General features: G+C 37.5%; 1 protein-coding gene across 1 annotated transcript in view; it reads right to left on the bottom strand.

Annotated features, from left to right (window-relative positions):
* TRPM7 (transient receptor potential cation channel subfamily M member 7) overlaps window positions 1-22123 on the bottom strand; it is a 112000-nt gene that overhangs the window by 77636 nt on the left and 12241 nt on the right. Inside the window, exons 2-6 of the mRNA XM_082734765.1 lie at window positions 17744-17823; window positions 10195-10233; window positions 6374-6572; window positions 3643-3856; window positions 673-797 (exon numbers count right to left, since the gene is read on the bottom strand). Coding sequence (XP_082590891.1) covers window positions 673-797; window positions 3643-3856; window positions 6374-6572; window positions 10195-10233; window positions 17744-17823 — 657 coding nt within the window. The remainder of the gene's footprint in view (window positions 1-672; window positions 798-3642; window positions 3857-6373; window positions 6573-10194; window positions 10234-17743; window positions 17824-22123) is intronic.

Raw genomic sequence — 22123 nt, 5'->3', positions numbered from 1 at the left:
TCTTATTGCAGAATACATATTATTATTTTATCACATGCAAAGGAAACAAAATAAATGAGAATATAGCATAAAGAAATGGTTAGGTTATTAATGAATAAAGTGCAATATACAAAGGAGACTGAATAAGAACAATCTAATATCAATTATATTTTTCTATTTTTCTAGCCCTCATAAATCTTTTAAAACTGGTATTAGAAATTTAATCTCACTTAAAGTGATCATCGTAATTCAGTAATTCCTTTTTAGTACAGTATTGATTATATAATTATAATCAATTCAGTCCTTAGTCTGCTGAAATAAAATGCTAGCATTTGATTGCTACTCTTAGTGACAGTAAAATTAATTCTTAATCTCATATAGTCACTAAAAATTTAATTACAAAGACTGGCATGATTTGGAAAAGTATGAAACAGTTATAGAGAAAGGCCAAAACCAAAATGTACTAATACTACAATGACAATTATTTATACCTATCAATGCATTTTTGGAAGGATCATAAGAAAACCTCAAGAAGAAAGGGCAAAAAAAAGAAAAGATCTCAGGAAAGTATTTCTCAAACATAATTTGAAAAGTATGGTATGATCGTGAATAGTTTAAGGTAACGTGCACTATTCTTGCTCTAATTTTGTTTATAGAAGTTCACATATAACAAATTTTTAAAATCATTCTTACATCTCTCCCGACAAGATCATTTCTGTTTTCAATCACGCCCCAGGGTGCTATTCCAATAGTGCAAATCTTTCGAGATGATCTGGAAGCATGTTCTTTGAGGGCATCACCAACATGTTTTGCCACACCTGTTCATATAAAATTCAGTTACTTTATGTGAAAGTAGTTACTGTTTTCAGAACAATCCTGTACTCAATCTATAACATTTTAATTGTTGATATTTTTCTTTACACAAAGAAGATAAAAATCGACAAGGTCCAAAAGACAAACTTACAAAAGAAAACACAAGGACCAAAAAGGAAACAAAACAAAACAAAAAACCCCACAATGTCAAATCACTACAACTGCCTGAAACACACGTAAAAGTAACTTTTACCATGTTGTTAGGCCTAGTCCTCTCTTAGATTCCTCCTGTAAGTAACTGTAGTTTTTTGTTATTGCTCTACACATCATCTAAAAAAAAATGAAGAGTATGGCTCAGGACCATAAGCAAAACACACACACAATAAGCAACTACAAAAGTTGTCCAACTGAATCAAAAATTAAAAGAAAAATAGAAAAAGACAATCCAAAAGAACACAGGACTCCTCATTATCACTTATGGGTTGAATTGTATCCTTCCAAACTTCGTATGTTGAAATCCTAATCCCAGTACCTCAGAGTGTGATACCTTATCTGGAGACAGATCCTTTAAAGAGGGTGTACTTTTAAAAATGAGGCCACTAGGGTGGGACCTAATCCAATGTGCCTGGTGTCCTTCTAAGAAGGCAAAATTTTAGACACAAAAAGAGACACCAGGAATGCACATGTATGGTGAAGAGAACACAATGAGAAGGTGGCCATCCACAAGCCAAGGAGAGAGGCCTCAGAAGGAACCAAACGTGCTAACATTTTGATCTTGGACTTCCAATGCTGTGAGAAAATAAATTAATCTTGTTTAAGCCTCCCAGTCTGTGGTATTTTGTTATGGCAGCCCTAGAAAACCAATACAACACTCGCTTTGGTTTTTATAATGCATGAGATCTCATTCCTCACCTGGACTATGGAAATAGCATCTTCACTGGTCTTCCAATTGCTGCCTTGCCTGTTCACAGTCTACTTTCAAAACATCATCCAAGTAATCTTTGCTCTTGTCAATCTCTGCTTAATATCTTCCCTTCTTATTCAGAGTAAACGCCAAAGTGCTTATAACAACCTATATGGCTTTATATAACAATGTGCCTAGTGCCCCTGCTATTCATCACCCTACCCCACCTCACCCCATCCCATCCCCTACCACACCCCATTAACTTTCCAAACTCATCACCTAGCACTCCTTGTTCATTCCACTTAGCTACAATGGATCCTCCTTACCATTCCTCCAACACACTAGCAGTTTTTTTCTCTTTTAAATGCTCTGCCTCACATTATCCTTATCATGCTCCCTCATTTCCTTCAATCTCTACTCAAATGTCACCTTATTAATGAAGTCCCCTCTACCATCCCTCACCATCCTCTCTCTGTATTTCACGTGTCCCCATAGCACTTATCATCTAACATATAACATATTTAGTTATCTGTTTATTATCTGCATCTCCTCCACTAGAATACAAGTTCCATGAAGTAAATACTTTCTTTGTTTTGTGGAATAATATATTTTCAGCAGCCAGAAGAATGCCTGACACACAATGAGGCTCAAAAACCAGCTGTTCATAATGAATCAGATGTCTGCAAGCTAACTTAAATAATAACTACATTTTACTTTAGATATTAAAGTTAATTTGCTTTTCTTTTTTTTTCTATTTTTTTTTAAGATTTTATTTATTTAGGGGCACGTGGGTGGCTCAGTGGGTTGGGCCACTGCCTTCGGCTCGGGTCATGATCTCAGGGTCCTGGGATCGAGCCCCACATGGAGCTCTCCGCTCAGCAGGGAGCCTGCTTCCTCCTCTCTCTCTGCCTGCCTCTCTGCCTGCTTGCCATCTCTCTCTGTCAAATAAATAAATAAAATCTTAAAAAAAAAAAAAAAAGATTTTATTTATTTATTTGAAAGAGAGACAGTGAGAGAGAGCATTAGAGAGGAGAAGGTCAGAGGGAGAAGCAGATGCTTTGTGGAGCTGGAAGCCCGATAAAGGACTCGATCCCAGGACTCTGGGATCATGACCTGAGTCAAAGGCAGCTGCTTAACCAACTGAGCCACCCAGGCGCCCCTAATGTGTTTTTCTTATATCTAACCTGTATATGTCACAGAGAAGATTTGGAATGAAAAATTATAGTATATTAATAATTAATTTTGAAAGCTACTTCTTACCATTGTCTAGGCAATGGATTACCATTCTTAAATCAATTTACCAGAAGTCAGAAATAACAGCTGGCTCTGTAGGAGGAATCAACAACCTTTTTTTGTGAAGGGTCATATAGTAAATATTTTAGTGTTAGCAAGGTAAACAGTCCTGACAACACTTCACCCCTACTGTTGCAGCACAAATGTAACTATATATAATACAAAAACAAATGAGTGTGGCTGTGTTCCAACAAACCTTCGCTTAAAAAAAAAAAAAAGGAATGGGTTGGATTTGGTGCATGGGACTACAGTTGTCAATATCTGCTCTAAAGTCTATTTTTTTTTTTAAAAAGATTTTGTTTATTTGTCAGAGAGAGAGAGAGAAAGCACAAGCAGGCCGAGTGGCAGGCAGAGGCAGAGAGAGAAGCAGGGTCCCTGCTGAGCAAGGAGTCCAATGCAGAACTCGATCCCAGGACCCTGGAACCATAACCTGAGCCCAAGGCAGTGGCTTAACCAACTGAGCCACACAAGCATCCCTAAAGTGTATTATTTTTTAAAAATAAATGAAAACCAAATACCTGACAGTTACCATTTATACTCAGGAACTATTTAACAGAAAAACTGCTTGTGTTGATTATTATTTCAAATATTTAACTGATATTATGAAACATTTACAAACACACTAAATAAAATTGCTATAATCATCACATTACCTGTGTTTACTCCTCCAGTTAAAATCCAGGCTCCGGTTGTAACTGCAGCTTTAATGAGACCCTTTCCAAGCAGCTGCTTGATTCGTGGGTGAAGCTCAAATTTCTGCATGCCCCCATGCACAGAGATAACAAGTTTGGGTAATTCCATTTGCCATTCTTTAAGCAGAAGTTGCAGAATAACTTCAGGTTTGGTGTCATATGATAGTCTCACATACTAAAAAAGATTTTTAAAAGACAAAATAACTGAATATTTTCATAGGTTTCATAATGCAACATTATACAGTATTACAAAAATGTTACTTAGATCTGATTATTATGAAGTAGATTTGATAGATTACTTTTAATATACTTAACACCAATAGGAATAAGCAGTAACAAATGACCTTAAAGTTGGAAAATGATTCTGTAAGAGCTATAAAAGCAGTGATACTCTAATTGCTAACCTTTAAAACATAAATATGTTCCTCTTCCAATTTATATAAACTTGATTACCATCCATTCGATTTGCAAATTTATCCAGTTATTTACTGACTTGTTTAACTTTGAACATGCAGTAGTGCAAACTGCTGAAGCTTAGCTATCATGATAAGAAAAGGGAAAAGAAAGAATGGGGTGCCTGGGTGGCTCAGTCAGTTAAGGTTTGCCTTAGGCCAGGTCATGATCCCAGAGTCCCTGGATCGAACCCGAAGTCGGGCTCACTATTCAGTGGGGAGGCTGCTTCTCTCTCTCCCTCTGCCCCTCCCCACTGTGTTCTCTCTCTAAATAAGTAAATAAATCTTAAAAAAAGAAAGAAAGAGGAATGAAAAAAAATGGAAGCTTCTACAACTCTTGCTATTAGGAGAGACAAATACTGTTCATCTGAAAGTTTTGTCAATGATCTGGTCTATTTATAACAGAATTGTGACTATGCAGTAAAATAACAAAGATATTTTCTACTCAATATTTCAAGGTTGTTCAGATAGATTTATAAGTTTAATTTTTTAAAAATTCTATAGAAAATATGCTGTCACATCTGTGAAGTAACTTCTTCTGGTTTACAGGATTAAAAAATGCATCTTTGTCTAAAGTGACATTACAAGTGATCTCAAGGTCCTGGGATCTAGCCCTGCATCAGGCTCCCCCTCCCCACTCACTAAGCAAGGAATCTGCTTCTCCCTCTACCCTCCCCCAAGCCTCCTGGTAGTGCTCCCTCTCTTAAATATTATTTAAAAAAAAAAAGTTTATAATGAGATATACCAAATCTCCCTATGTTAGTTTTGTTTAACTCATTATTATATTTGGCATAAAGTTGTATTTGGAAAGCAGCTTAAAGTTAAAAAAAAATTATGTAAGGAATAAATGAGGAGTTCCACTTTGGACAATGGTAGACTAGACGGTTTTGAACTAATTCTGCCCCTAAGAATAGAGAAACTAGAAAATAAATAACATGTATGAAGGCATCAGAAATGTACTAAGACAATGAGAAACTGGAATCAAAATCCAAAAGAAAAGGAAAACTTAGAGAGATGTGCCCACCTTTACCACTGCTTTTCCAATCAAGGCAGGGAGGCAGGTAGAACAAAGACAATATAACAGGTAAAATGTTGATAAATATAAATTAAAAATAGTATTTGTGGGGTTTAAAATTATGCCAACAGGGCACCTGGGTGGCTCAGTCGTTAGGCGGCTGCCCTCGGGTCAGGTCATGATCCCGTCCCAGGGTCCTGGGATCAAACCCCGCACTGGGCTCCCTGCTCAGCAGGAAGCCTGCTTCTCCCTCTCCCACTCCCTCTGCTTGTGTTCCCTCTCTCGCTGTCTCTTTGTCAAATAAATAAATAAAGTCTTTAAATAAAATAAAATTATGCCAACAAAAACACATAAGTCATAAGAAAAATAAATGTAGTTACAGGTATTCTAAAGGTTCTCGCACTGTTTAACCAGTGTTTATTATAAGCTTAATCTACAGGAAAAAGAATGTATAAGTAACATGCTAATAAGGAAGGAAATAATAAAAAATACTTAATCCAAAGCAAACAAGACGGGGTGCCTAAGTGGTTAAGCCTCTGCCTTCAGCTCAGGTCATGATCTCAGGGTCCTGGGACTGAGCCCCACATTTGGCTCTCTGCTCAGCAGGGAGCCTGCTTCCCCACCCTCTCTCTTTCTGCCTGTCTCTCTGCCTACTTGTGATCTCAATCTCTGTGTCAAATAAATAAATAAAATCTTTAAAAAAAAAAAAAAAGAAAAAGAAAAACAAAGCAAACAAGAAAAGGGAACAAAGAAATAGTGAGACATATAAAATAAACTTAAAAATTATGTGTTGCTTATAAAGAAACCACTTAGGGGCACTTAGGTGGCTCAGCTGGTTAAGCTCAGATGATGATCCCAGAATCCTGGGACTAAGCCTCACGTTGGGCTACCTGCTCAGGGGAGAGTCTGCCTCTGCTTCTCACTTTCCCCCTCCCCCCATTCTTGCTCTCTCTCTCCCCCGCCCTCGCAAATGAATACATAAAATCTTAAAAAAAAAAAATTGACAAGGTTAAAGACATTTCATAATGACAGAACGTTCAATTCACCAAGATGTAACACTTCTATATGTGTATAAGCACTTACACAAAGAACTTTAAAATATATAAAGAAATGACTAAGACTAACTTTCTGATCTACTGCTATATAAATTTTCAGACAACATGGATATTATGTATTATTTAGACAACAAGATAAATGAAATTTAAAAATCAAGTATGTGACATACCTTAGCTCTGTAGGAATGAGAACCCCCTTGAAAATTTATGACTCCATAAGCATCTGTTGGGCTCTGTTCTGTATGCTTTTCCACAGACCATTCTTCTAATGTCTGATTAAAATGGTCACCCAATTTCACATCTGAGTATTTCATGGCAAGACTTGCAGTGAAACAAGCATGCTGCTTGACCAAGCGACCACAAAAACACCTAAAGGAAAGAAATGAAATTTTAAATAGACCTTTCAAAAAATTAGTCAATGGGGGGGCGCCTGGGTGGCTCAGTGGGTGAAGCCGCTGCCTTCGGCTCAGGTCATGATCTCAGGGTCCTGGGATCGAGTCCCACATCGGGCTCTCTGCTCAGCAGGGAGCCTGCTTCCTCCTCTCTCTCTGCCTGCCTCTCTGCCTACTTGTGATCTCTCTCTGTCAAATAAATAAATAAAATCTTAAAAAAAAAATTAGTCAATGGAAAACTGAATTAAAATGAATAAACCAATTAAGAGTATAAAAATAATTTTTAATTTTACAATACCAATGAATTAATACTTTTAACATAGCATTAAAATAGTATAAGTACATTTTTTTGATGATATAGTCCTCCATATCTAGTGTGGGGTTATCTGCAAAATATAATATAGCCATACAACCGAATAATATTCAGCATAGGAATATCTATTAGAATATTAAACACAATATAATCTCAAAAATATCATGCTTCATGAAAGAACCCAATGCCAAACAGTACATATTTCTATGATTTCATGCATACAAAATTCAACAAAATGCAAACTAATCTATACCTGATGACAAAGGTTGCCCAGGGTCAAGGGCAGAAAGCAACTATATTCTACCTAGAAGCACTACAGGATACTACTATGTAAGAAGCAGGTCCCAGTGGAGCCAGGTAGTCTCACTAATTTGATAAAATATCACAGGGGCACCTGCATGGCTCAGTTGCTTGAGAATCTGACTCCTGATTTCAGTTTGGGTCATGATCTTGGGGGCCTGGGAATGAACCCCTGTATCAGCTCCCCCCTCAGTAGGGAGTCTGCTTATAGATTCTCTCCCTCGCCCTCGGCCCCCTGCTTATGTGCACATGCTCTCTCTTTCTCTAAAATAAATAAATATTTTTAAAAAATTATATCACAGTTTGTAGAAGCCAAGGAGCTAGAGTTTATAGGGCAAGAAACAAGAAGGAGCTACATGAGAGTTCCCAATATATTCAGAAGGATCTTCTTAAACATGAATAAGAACAAACTACCCAATGTGAACGTAAGAACTATTAGACAACAGCAGGCTAAATAACTCCTGAAGTTCATAAAGGGCAGGGAACAGTTTGTGTTGCTACCAGCCAGAGTAAGAGATCTCAATACACAAGACCTATAAAAGGGTCCTCAGAATAGCAATGCCTAACAAGAAGGGCTAAATTAGACCTGAATCACTATGTACCATGACACACTGCACGAGCAATATTTGAAAGGATCAAATTAGCCCAAAGTAACTTAATTGCATGCTAAAACAAGTCAAAATTCCGCTAACAGAATGATAAAATCCAGCCCCTAAAAACATAAACTCTATCAAATAAATGAATAAAATCTTGAAACAAATTAGAATCTATCCGAAATGAAACAGAGAAAAGACGGGGGGAGGGGAGGAACAAAAGGAATAGGATGTCAACCTTTATCTTCTCTGTGTAGCATCCCTTATCTCACCCAAATTGTAACATCAAATTTTTAAAAAAAATTTTTTAAGATGTTATTTATTGGGGCGCCTGGGTGGCTCAGTGGGTTAAAGCCTCTGCCTTCAGCTCAGGTCAAGATCTCAGGGTCCTGGGATCAAGCCCCATATCAGGCTCCCTGCAGGGAGCCTGCTTCCTCCCTTTTCTCTCTCTCAGCCTGCCTCTCTGCCTACTTCTGATCTGTCTGTCAAATAAATAAATAAAATCTTAAAAAAAAAAAAAAGATGTTATTTATTTGACACAGAGAGAGATCACAAGTAGGCAGAGAGGCAGGCAGAGAGAGAGCAGAGAGCCTGATGCGGGCTCGATCCTAAGACCCTGAGATCATGACCTGAGCCGAAAGCAGTGGCTTAACCCACTGAGCCACCCAGGCACCCCATAAAAACTCTTCTTCAGTGCACACAAATATTTAGCAAGATTAAACATATTTTGGGCCATAAAATAAGTCTCAATAAACTAGAATAAGGATGGAAATCATACAAACTATCTTCTCAGACCACAGTGAAACTAAACTAGAAACCAAAAAAAGAAAATATGTGGGAGAGGGTTGTTCCTAGATGGCTTAGTCCGTTAACTGTCTCCTAATTTCAGCTCAGGTCATGATCTCATGGTTAATGAGATCAAGCCCCCATGGGGCTCTGTGCTGGGTGTGGAAGCTGCTTAAGATTCTCTCTCTCCCCCGCTCTGCCCCTCCTGTCTTTTCCCCTACTGATCTGTGTGCACTCTCTCTCTCTAAAAGGAAAGAAAATACTGGGAAATTCTTCAAGTATTCAGAAATTAAATGACACACTTTTATTAACTCATAGATCGAAGACAGTCACAGAAGAACTTAGAAAATATGTGGAACAAAATGAAAATAAAAATAAAAATAATATCAAGGCATATGGGATGCAACTATACAGTGTTCAGTGTAAAAGCATAGTCATATATATACTTTACACTATAAAAATATATAGGATAAAAACCTGTAGTATAGAGTTTAAATGAGGAAAGACAATCTGCAATGAGAGGAAGGCAAAGATGGCCATGGCCCAGGCATACGTCCCGGAAGTCCAATGGCTCAAAAGAGCTAAATTCTGTACCTTGGGAAAATAGCTCTCAAAAAGACAGTAAAATAAACATGAAAAATAAAAATATGAAAACATAGTTTCAGATTAACCAATCTGAGAAAATTCATCTCTATTGTATCTATATTATACCAAATACTAAAGGAAGATCTTTGGTTTGAGTGGAAAGATACCACCTGGAACTCTGCGTCTAAATGAAGGAATGAATGGGACAGGAAATGGTAAAAAAAAAAACAAAAAAAACAACTCAATATATCTAAAATGAACTCACTTTGTGCACTTTTCTTTCTAGCCTACCTACCAGAGACCTCCTAAGTCTTATATTCCTTCATCAGATCTCAATGAACAACATTAGTATTTACTTAGTATCTGGTCAAGAAAGTTAAGATTCACCAAATCCTATTGAGTTTATATTATTAATCCCTTCAAATATGTGGACTTCTCTTCATCATCACAGCCACTATCTTAATTTAGGCTCTCATTTTTTCCAAAATTATTACAAAACCTTCCAAGCTATTTTTTCTCCTAATCAAATCTCCACAAGATGCCAACTGCTTTTACCAAAGAAGAAAAGCTAAGCAATTGACTTCCCTGTGTATCTTTTTAACATGAAAACAAAACTATGTGACATAGTACACAAGTTTAAATGATCTAGTCCCTACTTATTTCTCCAGATCAAATCTCTCCAATATCCCTGTTATATTCTACATTCTGCAGTTTCCTTACAGAACCATAATCTCTTTTACTGCCGGGCCTTCCCACATCCTGTTCTCTCGGCCTAAATCCCTTTTCCTCAATCCATCTTTACCTAATTCACATTCAACTTTAGAAATCTGTTCACTGAGCAGAGTTTCAGTGAAACTAGCTTCACTGAGTTTCAAGGAGCCTCGCCCAATCCTTCAACTCCCAAATTTGAGTAAAGTAACCCTCAAATGTAATAACCTGAGTTTTATCCCATCTAACTAATGCTTCTAATAAAATAGTTTTATATTTCAAACTCTGTACAACAGTTTTGTTATTAAACTTACCTGACGAGTTGCTGACAAATCTGACATCCTGGAAGGCATCTATAAAACAAGGTAAATTTAATTACTTAACATTAAAAAAAATTTTTTTTATTTTAAACTACATAAAATCCATATAATAGTACAAAACAAAGGAAAACTATATCTTAGCCTAATTGTTCAGTAGATAATATAGGTCATTTATACCTTGATTATACACTCAAATAACTATTTTTTTAAATTCACATAGTTTCTACATTTTTTTGTTGTAGTTGACATATAATGTTACCTTAGTTTCGGGTACACAACACAGTATGTAGTAATTTTATACATTACTCAGTATTCACCAAGATAAAGAGAAGTCACCATCTGCTACCATACAATATTACTATAGTAATATTGACTATATTCCTTATACTGTAATTTTATCTCCATTATTATTTATAACTGGAAATTTGCACTTCTTAATCCCCCTTCACTTATTTTACCCATTCCCTCACCCACCTAATACTTAAAATAGTTTCCATTTTTTTAAGTACAACTAGTTGTTACAAACCTAAAGAGAAAAAGACTGGCAAATTTAACTACACAAAAATACAACATTTCTACATGACAAAAATATGCCACTCAAAGTCTCAAGACAAAAAAGGAAAAAATTATTGCAGGCAAAAGCTTAGCTTCCCTAATTATATATAGAGTTTCATCAAATCTCCATTAAAAAAGGAAAGCACATGAATAGTTCACAAGTAAAAAACATACATATGAAAAGACCATTTGATTATAAAAGATTTTTTTGATCTTTAAGACACTATCTTAAGGAATAGAATAGTCTTTTATGCTGGTGGGAGTATAAACTGATATAATCTTGATGGAAGGCAACTTGGTTATACTCATCACAATGAAAAAAATGTAGATTCCCTCTCAAACTATAATTCCAGTACTAAACTGTAAGCTGAAAAATTTTTGTAGCACTTGTGTAAAATGATTAATGTACAAGGTTATTCATTCACTATGGCTTTTATTTTTTTCTAGTAACAAAAAGAAAAACAGGATAGCTAAAATGTTTATCAGTAAGGAACTACAAAGGTGCGCATGGGTGGATCAGTTGGTTAAATGTCTATCTTTGGCCTGGGTCATAGTCCCAGGGCCCTGGGATCAAGCCCCACGTTGTCTCCCAGCTTAGTGGGGAGCCTGCTTCTCCCTCTCCCTCTGCTGCTCCCCCTACTTGTGCTTTCTCTCTCTCCCTCTCTCTCAAAGAAATAAATAAAATCTTTAAAAATAAATAAATAAATAAGGTGGGAAGCCTGGGTGGCTCAATTGGTTAAGCAGCTGCCTTCAACTCCGGTCATGATCCTAGGGTCCTGGGATTGAGTCCCTCATCAGACTCCTCGCTCAGGAGGCTCCCCACTCTGCCTGCTCTGCTTCCTGTTCCCCCTGCTTGTGTGCGTACTCTCTCTGTTAAATAAATAAAATCTTTAAAAAGAAACTAAGGAAGTACTAAAACAAACTATGATCCAGATATATAATTTAAAAGGATGCAATAATTAAAAACAGTGGTTACTGCCAAGATAATAAACATGATGGGTTTAACAGTATGTACTTAAAATTTAATATACATCTGCTAGGACATGCAAAGACTGTATCTAGCTATTTCTAGAAGGTATTCCAAAGAACAGTTAGCACTGGTTTTCTTTAGGAAGGGGAATTTATATAGTTAAGGTACTGTGGTAGAAAGGAGGCTTTCGCTTATAAATTTTGGTATCTTATAAATCTATGTATTAACCTATCCATGAAAAACTAATTTTTGAGGCGCCTGGGTGGCTCAGTCATTAGGTGTCTGCCTTCAGCTCAGGTCACGGTCCCGGGGTCCTGGGATCAAGCCCCGCATCTGGCTCCCTGCTTGGTGGGAAGCCTGCTTCTCCCTCTCCCATTCCCCCGCTTGTGTTCTCTTTCTCACGGTATCTCTCTGTCAAATAAATAAATAAATTCTTTAAAAAAAAAAAAAACTAAACAAATTTTCAAGTTCAACTAGTATTAAGGGCTGGCCCTTTTGGAAAAGTGTGCAACTCTTGATCTTAGCGTTGTGAGTTCAAGCCCCATATTGGATGTAGAGACTACTTAAAAATAAAATCTTACAAAAAACATTTCAGGGGTGCCTGGGTGGCTCAGTGGGTTAAACCTCTGCCTTCAGCTCAAGTCACGATCTCAGGGTCCTGGGATCAAGCCCCACATCAGGCTCTCTGCTCAGCAGGATGCCTACTACTACCCTCTGCCCCTCTGCCTGCCTCTCTGCCTGCTTGTGATCTCTTTCTCAGTCAAATAAATAAATAAAATCTTAAAAAAAAAAATTTCAACTAGCACAGAAAGAAATGACCAGCTACCAGTGTTTGAAAATAATGTCTCATATGGAGGCTACAGCCAAAGATACTGAGTACCTAATGTTAAATTTCTATGGCAAAATGAAATGAACAAAATGAACAAAAATGAACAAAAGTATGGGAAATAACTCCTCAACAATATTATCTATTTTTTTTTTTAATAAAGCAAGACCTTAATTTTCTCCCAAAGAAAGAATAGTATCTAACTTTAGAACTGGCATACTGAACTAAGGAGATCTAAATTCTAATTCCACCTTTATGAATTATTAGCCATGTGACCTTGGAAATGTCCCTTCTGCTCTCTGGTTAAGAAATACGATGGTACTGGGACCAAGCCCCATGTCAGACTGTGTGTTCAGCGGGGAGTCTGCTTAAGGATTCTCTCCCTTATACCCCTCACCACGTGCAGGCACTCTCTAATAAATAAATAAATCTTTTTTTTTTTTTAAGATTTTATTTATTTATTTGAGAGAGAGAGCGAGAGAGCACACACAGGCAGAAGGAGATGGAGAAGCAGGCTCTCTGCCAAAGAGGAAGCCTGACAGGGGCTCAATCCCAGGAACTCAGATCATGACCCAAGCTGAAGTCAAACGGACTAAGCTACCTCCGTACCCCAATAAATAAATCTTTAAAAAAAGAAAGAAAGAAAGAAAGAAATGTAATGTTACATTGTAACAAAAAAACCTATTTATTTATTTGACAGACACAGTGAGAAGGGGAACACAAGCCAGGAGGAGGAAGAAGGAGAGGGAGAAGTAGGCTTCCCCCGCTGAGCAGGGAGCCCAATGTGAGGCTCATTCCCAGGACTCTGGGATCATGACCTGAGCTGAAGGCAGACACTTAACAACTGAGCCACCCAGGCACCCTGTAACAAAACACCTTTAATAAGAAATTTAAAAATTCACAGAATGACTGGAAGAGATATTAAGGATATCTGTTTTAATTATTTAACATTTACCATATCTACCAAAAGTTGAAGGAATATTAAAAGACATAAAAAAATATTTTCTCAATCATCAAGTAAATGTAAATTTAAGACATACTATCTCCTACTAATCACTTTTCCTTGCGGACAAAAAAAGTTATTCTAGTTAATATTCAGTAAAACAGGGATTCTTGTCACTACTGGTAATAACATATATTGCTTTAGTCCTTTTGGAAAGCTTTCTGGCATTACATACGCTAAGAGGGGGGAAAAAAAGCCTAAACACAAAGGAAGTTTTATCCACTAAGGTCTTCATTACTTAATCATGGCTAAAAATTGAAAACAACTCAAATTTTGCTCAATAATGGAACAGGTATATAAATTGAGGCATATACACTAACAGAATACCAACCACCATTCTTATAAAATAACTGCAGTATCAAAAAATATACTATAACATTTTATAAAAGAGCACATACAGTATTTTACACAGACTCAATGTAGCAACCTTTTAAATCAAAACCTACTGAAGAACTATTACAATTAAATGCACCAAAATGGTATTAAAATAAATAAATAAATAAATAAACAAATAAAAATAATAACTGCCTTGGGGTACCTGGGTGGCTCAGTTAGTTAAGGAAGGGTCTGACTATTGATTTTGGCTTAGGTCATGATCTCAGGGTCATGGGATACAGCCCCACACTGGGCTCCGCGCTGGTGTGGAGAGTGCTTAAGATTCTCTCTCGGGCGCCTGGGTGGCTCAGAGGGTTAAGCCTCTGTCTTCGGCTCAGGTCATGATCTCAGGGTCCTGGGATCGAGTCCCACATCGGGCTCTCTGCTCAGCAGGGAGCCTGCTTCCTCCTCTCTCTCTCTCTGCCTGCCTCTCTACCTGCTTGTGATCTCTGTCTGTCAAATAAATAAATAAAATCTTTAAAAAAAAAAAAAGATTCTCTCTCTCACTCTTTTTTTTTTTTTTTTAAAGATTTTTATTTATTTGTCAGAGAGAGTGAGCAAGAGCGAGCACAGGCAGACAGAGTGGAAGGCAGAGTCAGACGGAGAAGCAGGCTCCCTGCGGAGCAAGGAGCCCGATATGGGACTTGATCCCAGGACGCTGGGATCATGACCTGAGCCAAAGGCAGCTGCTTAACCAACTGAGCCACCCAGGCGTCCCTCTCTCTCGCTCTTAATCATAGGAAACAAACTGAGGATTGCTGGAGGAATGGAGTTGGGGGATAGGGCAACTGGATGATGGATAAGAAGAAAGGCATGTGATATAATAAGCACTGAGTATTATATAAGACTAAGGAACCACTGAACTCTACCTCTGAAACTAATAATATACTATATGTTAATTAAGTAAATCTTTATAATAAATAAAATATGTACTATATATATTTTTAATGATTTACTTATTTATTTGACACAGAGAGAGAGACCACAAGTAGGCAGAGAGGCAGGCAGAGAGAGAGGGGCAATCAGGCTCCGCACTGAGCAGAGAGCCCGATGCCGGGCTTGATCCCAGGACCCTGAGATCACGACCTGAGCCGAAGGCAGACGCTTAACCCACCGAGCCACCCAGGAGCCCCCATATTATTATTATTTTTTTAAGATTTTTATTTACTTGTCAGAGAGAAAGAGAGCACAAGCAGGAAACTGCAGGAAGAGGGAGGAACAGGCTCCCCACTGAGCAAGGAGCCCAGCGTGGGACTCAATCCCAGGACTCTGGGATCATGACCAAAGCAGAAGGCAGATGCTTAACTGACTTGAGCCACCCAAGCATCTCAGTACCATACTATTTTGATTACTACAGCTTTGTAGTATATCTTGAAATCTGGGTTTGTCAAGAAATGGGCAGAAGAAATGAATAGACATTTCTCCAAAGACATACAAATGGCCAACAGACAAATGAAAAGATGCTCAACATCATTTGGCATCAGGGAAATACAAATCAAAACCAGAATGAGATACCATGTAATACCAGTCAGAATGGCTAAAATTAACAAGTTAGGAAACAACAAATGTTGGCAAGGATTCAGAGAAAGGGGAGCCCTCTTACACTGCTGGTGGGAATGCAAACTGGTGAAGCCATTCTGGAAAACAGTATGCAGGTTCCTCTAAAAGTTGAAAATAGAGCTACCCTATGACCCAGCAATTGTACTACTAGGGATTTAACCCAAAGATACCAATGTAGTGATCCAAAGGGGCACCTGCACCCCAACATTTATAGCAGCAATGTCCACAATAGCCAAACAATGAAAAGAGCCCAGATGTCCATGAACAGATGAATGGATAAAGAAGATGTGTGGTGTTATATATACACACACACATATATATACATACACACAATGGAATACTACTTAGCCATCAAAAAACTGAATCTTGCCGTTTGCAACAACATGATGGAACTAGAGTGTATTACTTTAAACGAAATGAGTCAATCAGAGAAAGACAATCATATATTCTCACTCAATATGTGGAATTTAATAAACAAAACAGAGGATCATAGGGGAAGAGAGGAAAAACTAAAACAAAATGAAATCAGAGAGGGAGACAAACCTTAAGAGGCTCTTAATCATAGGAAACTGAGGATTACTAAAGGGGAGAGCGGTAATTGGGAAATGGGGTAACTGGGTGATGAACATTAAGGAAGGCATGTGATATACTGGGTATTAATGTAAGACTGATGAACATTGACCTTGACTTCTGAAATCAATGCTATACTATATATTAATTGGATTTAAATTTTTAAAAAAACTGAAAAAAAATACGAGATTCTGAAAATTTCCAACTTTATTCCCCCTTCTCAAGACTGCTTTGGCTACACAAGGTCTTACGTGGTTTCATTTTAGGATTAATTTGTTCTAGCTCTGAATTTGGCTATGTTTTTGTAGCAGTCATATATCAAATAGACGTAAAAGTTGCAAAGAAGTTAACTGGCTAGAGAACAAGGTTTGATAGGAAATGAGAAAGGTAAGAAGATCCAAAAATCTTTCTCAACTAATTTTTCCTAAGTGTCTATGAAGAGAGGTTCTCCGTATTCTAGAAAATAACTCTTTCTTTGATTTGTCCTTTTAAGTTTTTATCTATTTTTAGGCCTCAGGAAAAAAAATTTATGAAAAATGTTACTTCAATAAATACCTCAAGAGGTCAACTTTTTCTTAAATTTTAACTAGTGTCTTAAATTTTTCTATTATCAAAGCCATGTGAGGGGCGCCTGGGTGGCTCAGTGGGTTAAGCCGCTGCCTTCGGATCAGGTCATGATCTCAGAGTCCTGGGATCGAGTCCCGCATCGGGCTCTCTGCTCAGCAGAGAGCCTGCTTCCCTCTCGCTCTCTCTGCCTGCCTCTCCATCTACTTGTGATTTCTCTCTGTCAAATAAATAAATAAAATCTTTAAAAAAAAAAAAAAAAAAGCCATGTGAAACATCAAAGTCGGTCAGAATGGTCTACAATCTCTGATGATAGGTTTTTTAGCAGATGCTGAGCTGTATCTATATTCTGACAAATACAGGAACTATTGGGTTTGTATTGATTTCTTTAGCATCAACAAACCATAGTATTGGGTATTCAACAGATGTTCAATAAATAAAAACACATTTTTAATTTCTCAAAATCAGTGGATCAGTTAAAAAAGTCTTAACTGCCCTATCTTTGTAATATACCAGTATGATCTGGGGGAGCTTAGGGATAAAGGAATAATACTCTGAAGAATTCAGAGGTTTTATGCTGCAAACGTCATTAAGAACTCCAGAATACCTTTACTGTGCTAATGATCTCTCCTCTCTCTCTTTTTTTTAAATTTAATTTTATTTTTTTTTTTAAAGATTTTATTTATTTATTTGACAGACAGAAATCGCAAGTAGGCAGAGAAGCAGGCAGAGAGAGAGAGGAGGAAGCAGGCTTCCCGCTGAGCAGGGAGCCCGATGCGGGACTCGATCCCAGGACCCTGGGACCATGACCTGAGCCGAAAGCAGAGGCTCAACCCACTGAGCCACCCAGGCGCCCCATCTTTTTTTTTTTTAAGATTTTACTTTTTTTATTTGAGAGAGAGAGAGCACACAAGTAGGGATAGGAAAAAGGAGGCTCCCACTGAGCTAGGACCCCAACATGGGTCTCGATCCCAGGACCGCAGGATCATGACCTGAGTCGAAGGCAGACAGACGTCAACCAACTAAGCCACCCATAATAATTTTGGTTTTTAATAAGCAAACAGCAATGTGATTTACATCCAAATTTCTAGAAGAACCCAAAAAACAAGGGTATGCTTACCTGTGAGGGTCTTTGGAACTTGGTATAATATATACACATTCCCTCTTGGTCAAAGTGCTTTCTATCCAGGATTTCTGGGACTGAAACAAAAAGTTTTAAAAGATCGTTTATAAATTAATGTAACCCACTGATAGTATAATGAAATAATTTAAAGATAAGTACAAAAAAGAAATAGTTCTATACTATTTAATTTTTTTCCATTCACTAAGCATTTACCAAGAGTATATAGTAAAGACTTACTCAAGACAACACACCTAAATATAACAATCATTCTATTCAAGCCCACTGTGATTTAGATTACTAAATCAACATATTGCAAAGATAATGTTGCTTCACATATTAAGGAGAGGAACATCAAGTTTCAGATTCCAATATGGGCCAAATACCTCAAGAGGGACTGGTATGATCCCAGAAGTGGATCACTTAGAAATGAATTAAAAGTGATTGTAAGATTTAACTAAAAAATATATATATATTTTATTCCTAATTTAAGTATATACAACATAAGGGCGTGGACGGTTAATGGTATACAGACAGAAAAAGATACCAAGCAACTCCTAATCAAAAGAAAAATAGTATCAGGAAAAATAGACCATAACATCAACAGGGATAGGGTAGGTTATTACATGATTACAAATGTCTGATTCACCAGATTGTAGTTACAATCTTAAATATGTATAACCAAATAGTCGCAAATTCATAATGCAAAAAATTAACAGCATAAGGCAAATCTAAGATCACAGTTGAAGATTAACACATTTCCCTCAATTACTATAAATCTGAAATAATATTTAAAATTTAAAAGGTATTTTTAAATTAATTTTTTATACCACTATTTAAGTTTCTGCCTAGATCCTTAGACTCTCAGACTCTGGATCCTCATCTGCTACTTGTGACTGATTAAAAAGGAAGAAGCATTATGTGCTGGCTCAGATGAAACTTTTATAAATTAGAGTAGATTTTTATAAATTAGAGTAGATTAAACAGAGTAGATTAAAAAACACAGAACCCATCCTCTATACAACACTATCAGGACAGTCCAAAAAGGAAGAGCCAATGTTCTAAAAAGAAACCTCTGAGAGAATAGACATTCTAGACAATATTATGATTGGTGAAGGTCTGCAGGTTCCTCTCAAAACCTTCAGGTACCCCAATAATAAACCTTAGTCTACTCCCCTAATGCTTGCTAATTCTAGTAAATTCTGCCAAAATTCATCTCTCCTGTGAAAGAGTCCCACATCAGGCTCTCTGTTCCATGGGAAGACTGCATCTCCCTATCCCACTCCCCCTGCCCGTGTTCCCTCACTCTCTCTGCATCTCCCTCTGTCAAATAGATAAATAAAATCTTTGGGGGGGAAAAAAAAGTTGTTTGTTTTTTTTTTTTTAATTTGTCATAGAGAGCAAGAGTGTGTGTGCGCACGTACTAGCAAGGGGAGCAAGAGGTAGAGATAGAAGCAGGTTCCCTGCTGAGCAAGGATTTTGATGAAGGGCTCATCCCAGAACCTTGGGATCGAGACCTGAGCCAAAGGCAACAGCTTAACCAACTGAGCCACCCAGGTCCCCTAAATGGTTCTTTAAATAGACTCACTCATGTGGGAACAAATTACACCATGATACCCTAGTTATAAAAATCAAAGGATAACCTCTAGAACACAGGGCCCTGTATCAGCAAAATATCCTATATACTAGAGCTCACTTAGCCTAATTCCTCCACCACCTTTCTATTCCAATTAAAATCTGGTATTCCTTTGAAAAACTTGCTTTCCCTACACCTGGGGGCAGGGGGAGCAGGACTGTCTCTAGAATCACTGTACCAAAAATTCGTGTTTGCTTCTAGAATACACCTGGCAAACCCAACCCTGATTCACCTTTATTGCCCAACTTTTCCGTAACTGCTTACTTACTGTTAATGTAACTAGACAAAAGAGAACAATGTCCTCTAGTTCCACTTTAAAACATGGACCACAAACCTCAAATGCTTCTTAATGATGCCCAATAATCACATTATACATCCCTAGTCCATTTTGTCATTCTCCTATGATTTCACACTACATCCTTCTCTCCTAAACCTCCTTCTCCATTCTCACTCTCAACAGATGAACTTACTTCCCATTTAACTGAAGAAATTTAAACAACCAGAAGAGAACATGGACAAGCTTCTATCATATATATCCACCATAAGTATCTATACCCACATATTCTGCCTTCTTTCCTGTGACTATATGTACTTCTTTTTAAGTCCAACCATTCCTCTTGTGCCCTAAATCCCATACACCTCATTAAAGGAAATTCTCCACCAATTCCTTATTTTTTTTTTGTTTGTTCTTTATTAACTCACTCCCATCAGCACACAACATGTTATTCTTCTCATTTTAAAAAACAAAACACAACAAACTTTTGCTGGACTCCACCTTCCCCTCAAGCTACCACTCCATGACTCTGCCTCCATCTACAGTAGATTCCTGGTAGAAGTTCTTCCCTTTTCTTCTTCCACACTTTCTAAAATTCACTCCAGTCAGGCTTTCAAATCAACCACTCTCTCTAAGTAAGTTTCAATAAGGGATGCCTGGGTCAGTTGCAGCATATGCCTTGGGCTTCGGTCATGAGCCCAGGGTCCAGGGAATGAGCCCCACATCGGGTTCCCTGCTCAGTAGAGAGCCTGCTTCTCCATCTTCCTCTGCTGCTCCCTCTGCTTGTGTGTGCTCTTTCTCTCAAATATATAAAATCTTTAAAAATAGAAATAAGAAGCTCCAACAAGATCACCAATGACTTTCCCTAAATCCAAACTTAGAATTTTCAGGGCTCATCTTCATTGACCTATCCAGCAGCATTTAAGAAAGTTGCCATTCTCAACCTTCTTTAAACATCTTCATCAGTTAGTTTGGTCTTCTCTTCACTGGTCACTCCATTAATCTCCCTTGCTGATCCCCCCACTCTTCTTCCCAATCTTTTTCTGTTTTCTTTTTTTTTTTTAATATTTTATTTACTTATTTGAAAGAGAGAGCGTGTATGCACACAAGCAGGGAGAACTGCAAAGGGAGAGGGAGAAGGAGGCTCCCCACTAAACAGGGTGCACAACACAGGGCTTGATCCCACAAACCTGAGATCATGAACGAAGTCAAAGATAGATGCTTAACCGACTGAGCCACCCAGGCACCCCTCTTTCTCCCCAATCTTTGGACTTCTTTTTTTCCAATTATATTCATTCATACTTTGAACTTTTTTCCCCCAATTACATTCACTCTTTCAATGCTCACATACAGTTTATCACAATATACTGGATGACTCCCAAATTTGTATTTCCATGCTAGATCCCTCCCTAAACTCCATGTTCATTCATATAGCCAACTGCCCACTCAACAGCTTCATTTTGATGTCTAACAGGCATCTTCTTTTTTTTTCTTTTTAAGATTTTATTTATTTATTTTTTAAGATTGTATTTATTTATTTATTTGTTTGTTTGTTTGACAGAGATCCCAAGTAGGCAGAAAGGCTGGCAGAGAGAGGGAGGAGGAAGCAGGCTCCCCACTGAGCAGAAAGCCTGATGCAGGGCTGGATCCCAGGACTCTGGGATCATGACCTGAGTGGAAGACACAGGAGTTAACCCATCTACTCATTTCTTATAGTCTTCCTCATCTCAGTAAATGTCAACTCTATTCCTCCAGTTCTATTTTCTTAAGGCAAAAATCTTAGTGACATTCTTGATTTTCTCTTTATCGACTTCATAAATAGTCTCATGAGCAAAACCTGACAACTTGCCTTCAAAACATATCCAGAATCCAGCCACTTCCCACTCCTCCACTGCTACTATTCTAGGCCAAGCCATCATCACTTCTTGCCTGGCTTACCAGAATCCATTCATGTCACCCTTGTCATCTTACAGTCTATTCATCATCAGATAAAGTAATATTTTTCCTTTGAAAGAATATAAAAAGAGTTTATTCAGTGTGTATTTGGATATACAACAATTTGAAATTATTTTAACAATCATTAATACACAAAATCTTACATGTCATACAACTCTATGCCAAGATTCCAACTTTCTTCCATGCAACAGAGATGAAGATCTAAATGGAAACCTAGCTAAGTCTTAAGCATAAAGTAATATTTTGAAAAATAAATAGGGTTGCCTGGGTGGTGCTGTTGGCTTTAGCTACTTATAACAATAAGGGGGACAAGCTAAGGATAACATGCAACATAGCTACACCTCAAAGACATTAAGTAAAAAAAGTAAGGCACCTAAGATCACATAATTGCACTTACATGAAATTTCTAGAAAAGACAAAACCACAGAAACAATGTTTAGTAAACACCTGAGGCTGAAAGTAAGAACAGTGATAAATTGCAAACAAATATAAGAGAACTTTGTGAGAGGACAGA

Source organism: Mustela nivalis, assembly GCF_964662115.1.
Source record: "Mustela nivalis genome assembly, chromosome: 6".
NCBI classification, from domain to species: domain Eukaryota; kingdom Metazoa; phylum Chordata; class Mammalia; order Carnivora; family Mustelidae; genus Mustela; species Mustela nivalis.
The sequence above is the reverse complement of the archived record's forward strand: the minus strand, read 5'-3'. Positions and strand labels throughout refer to the sequence as shown.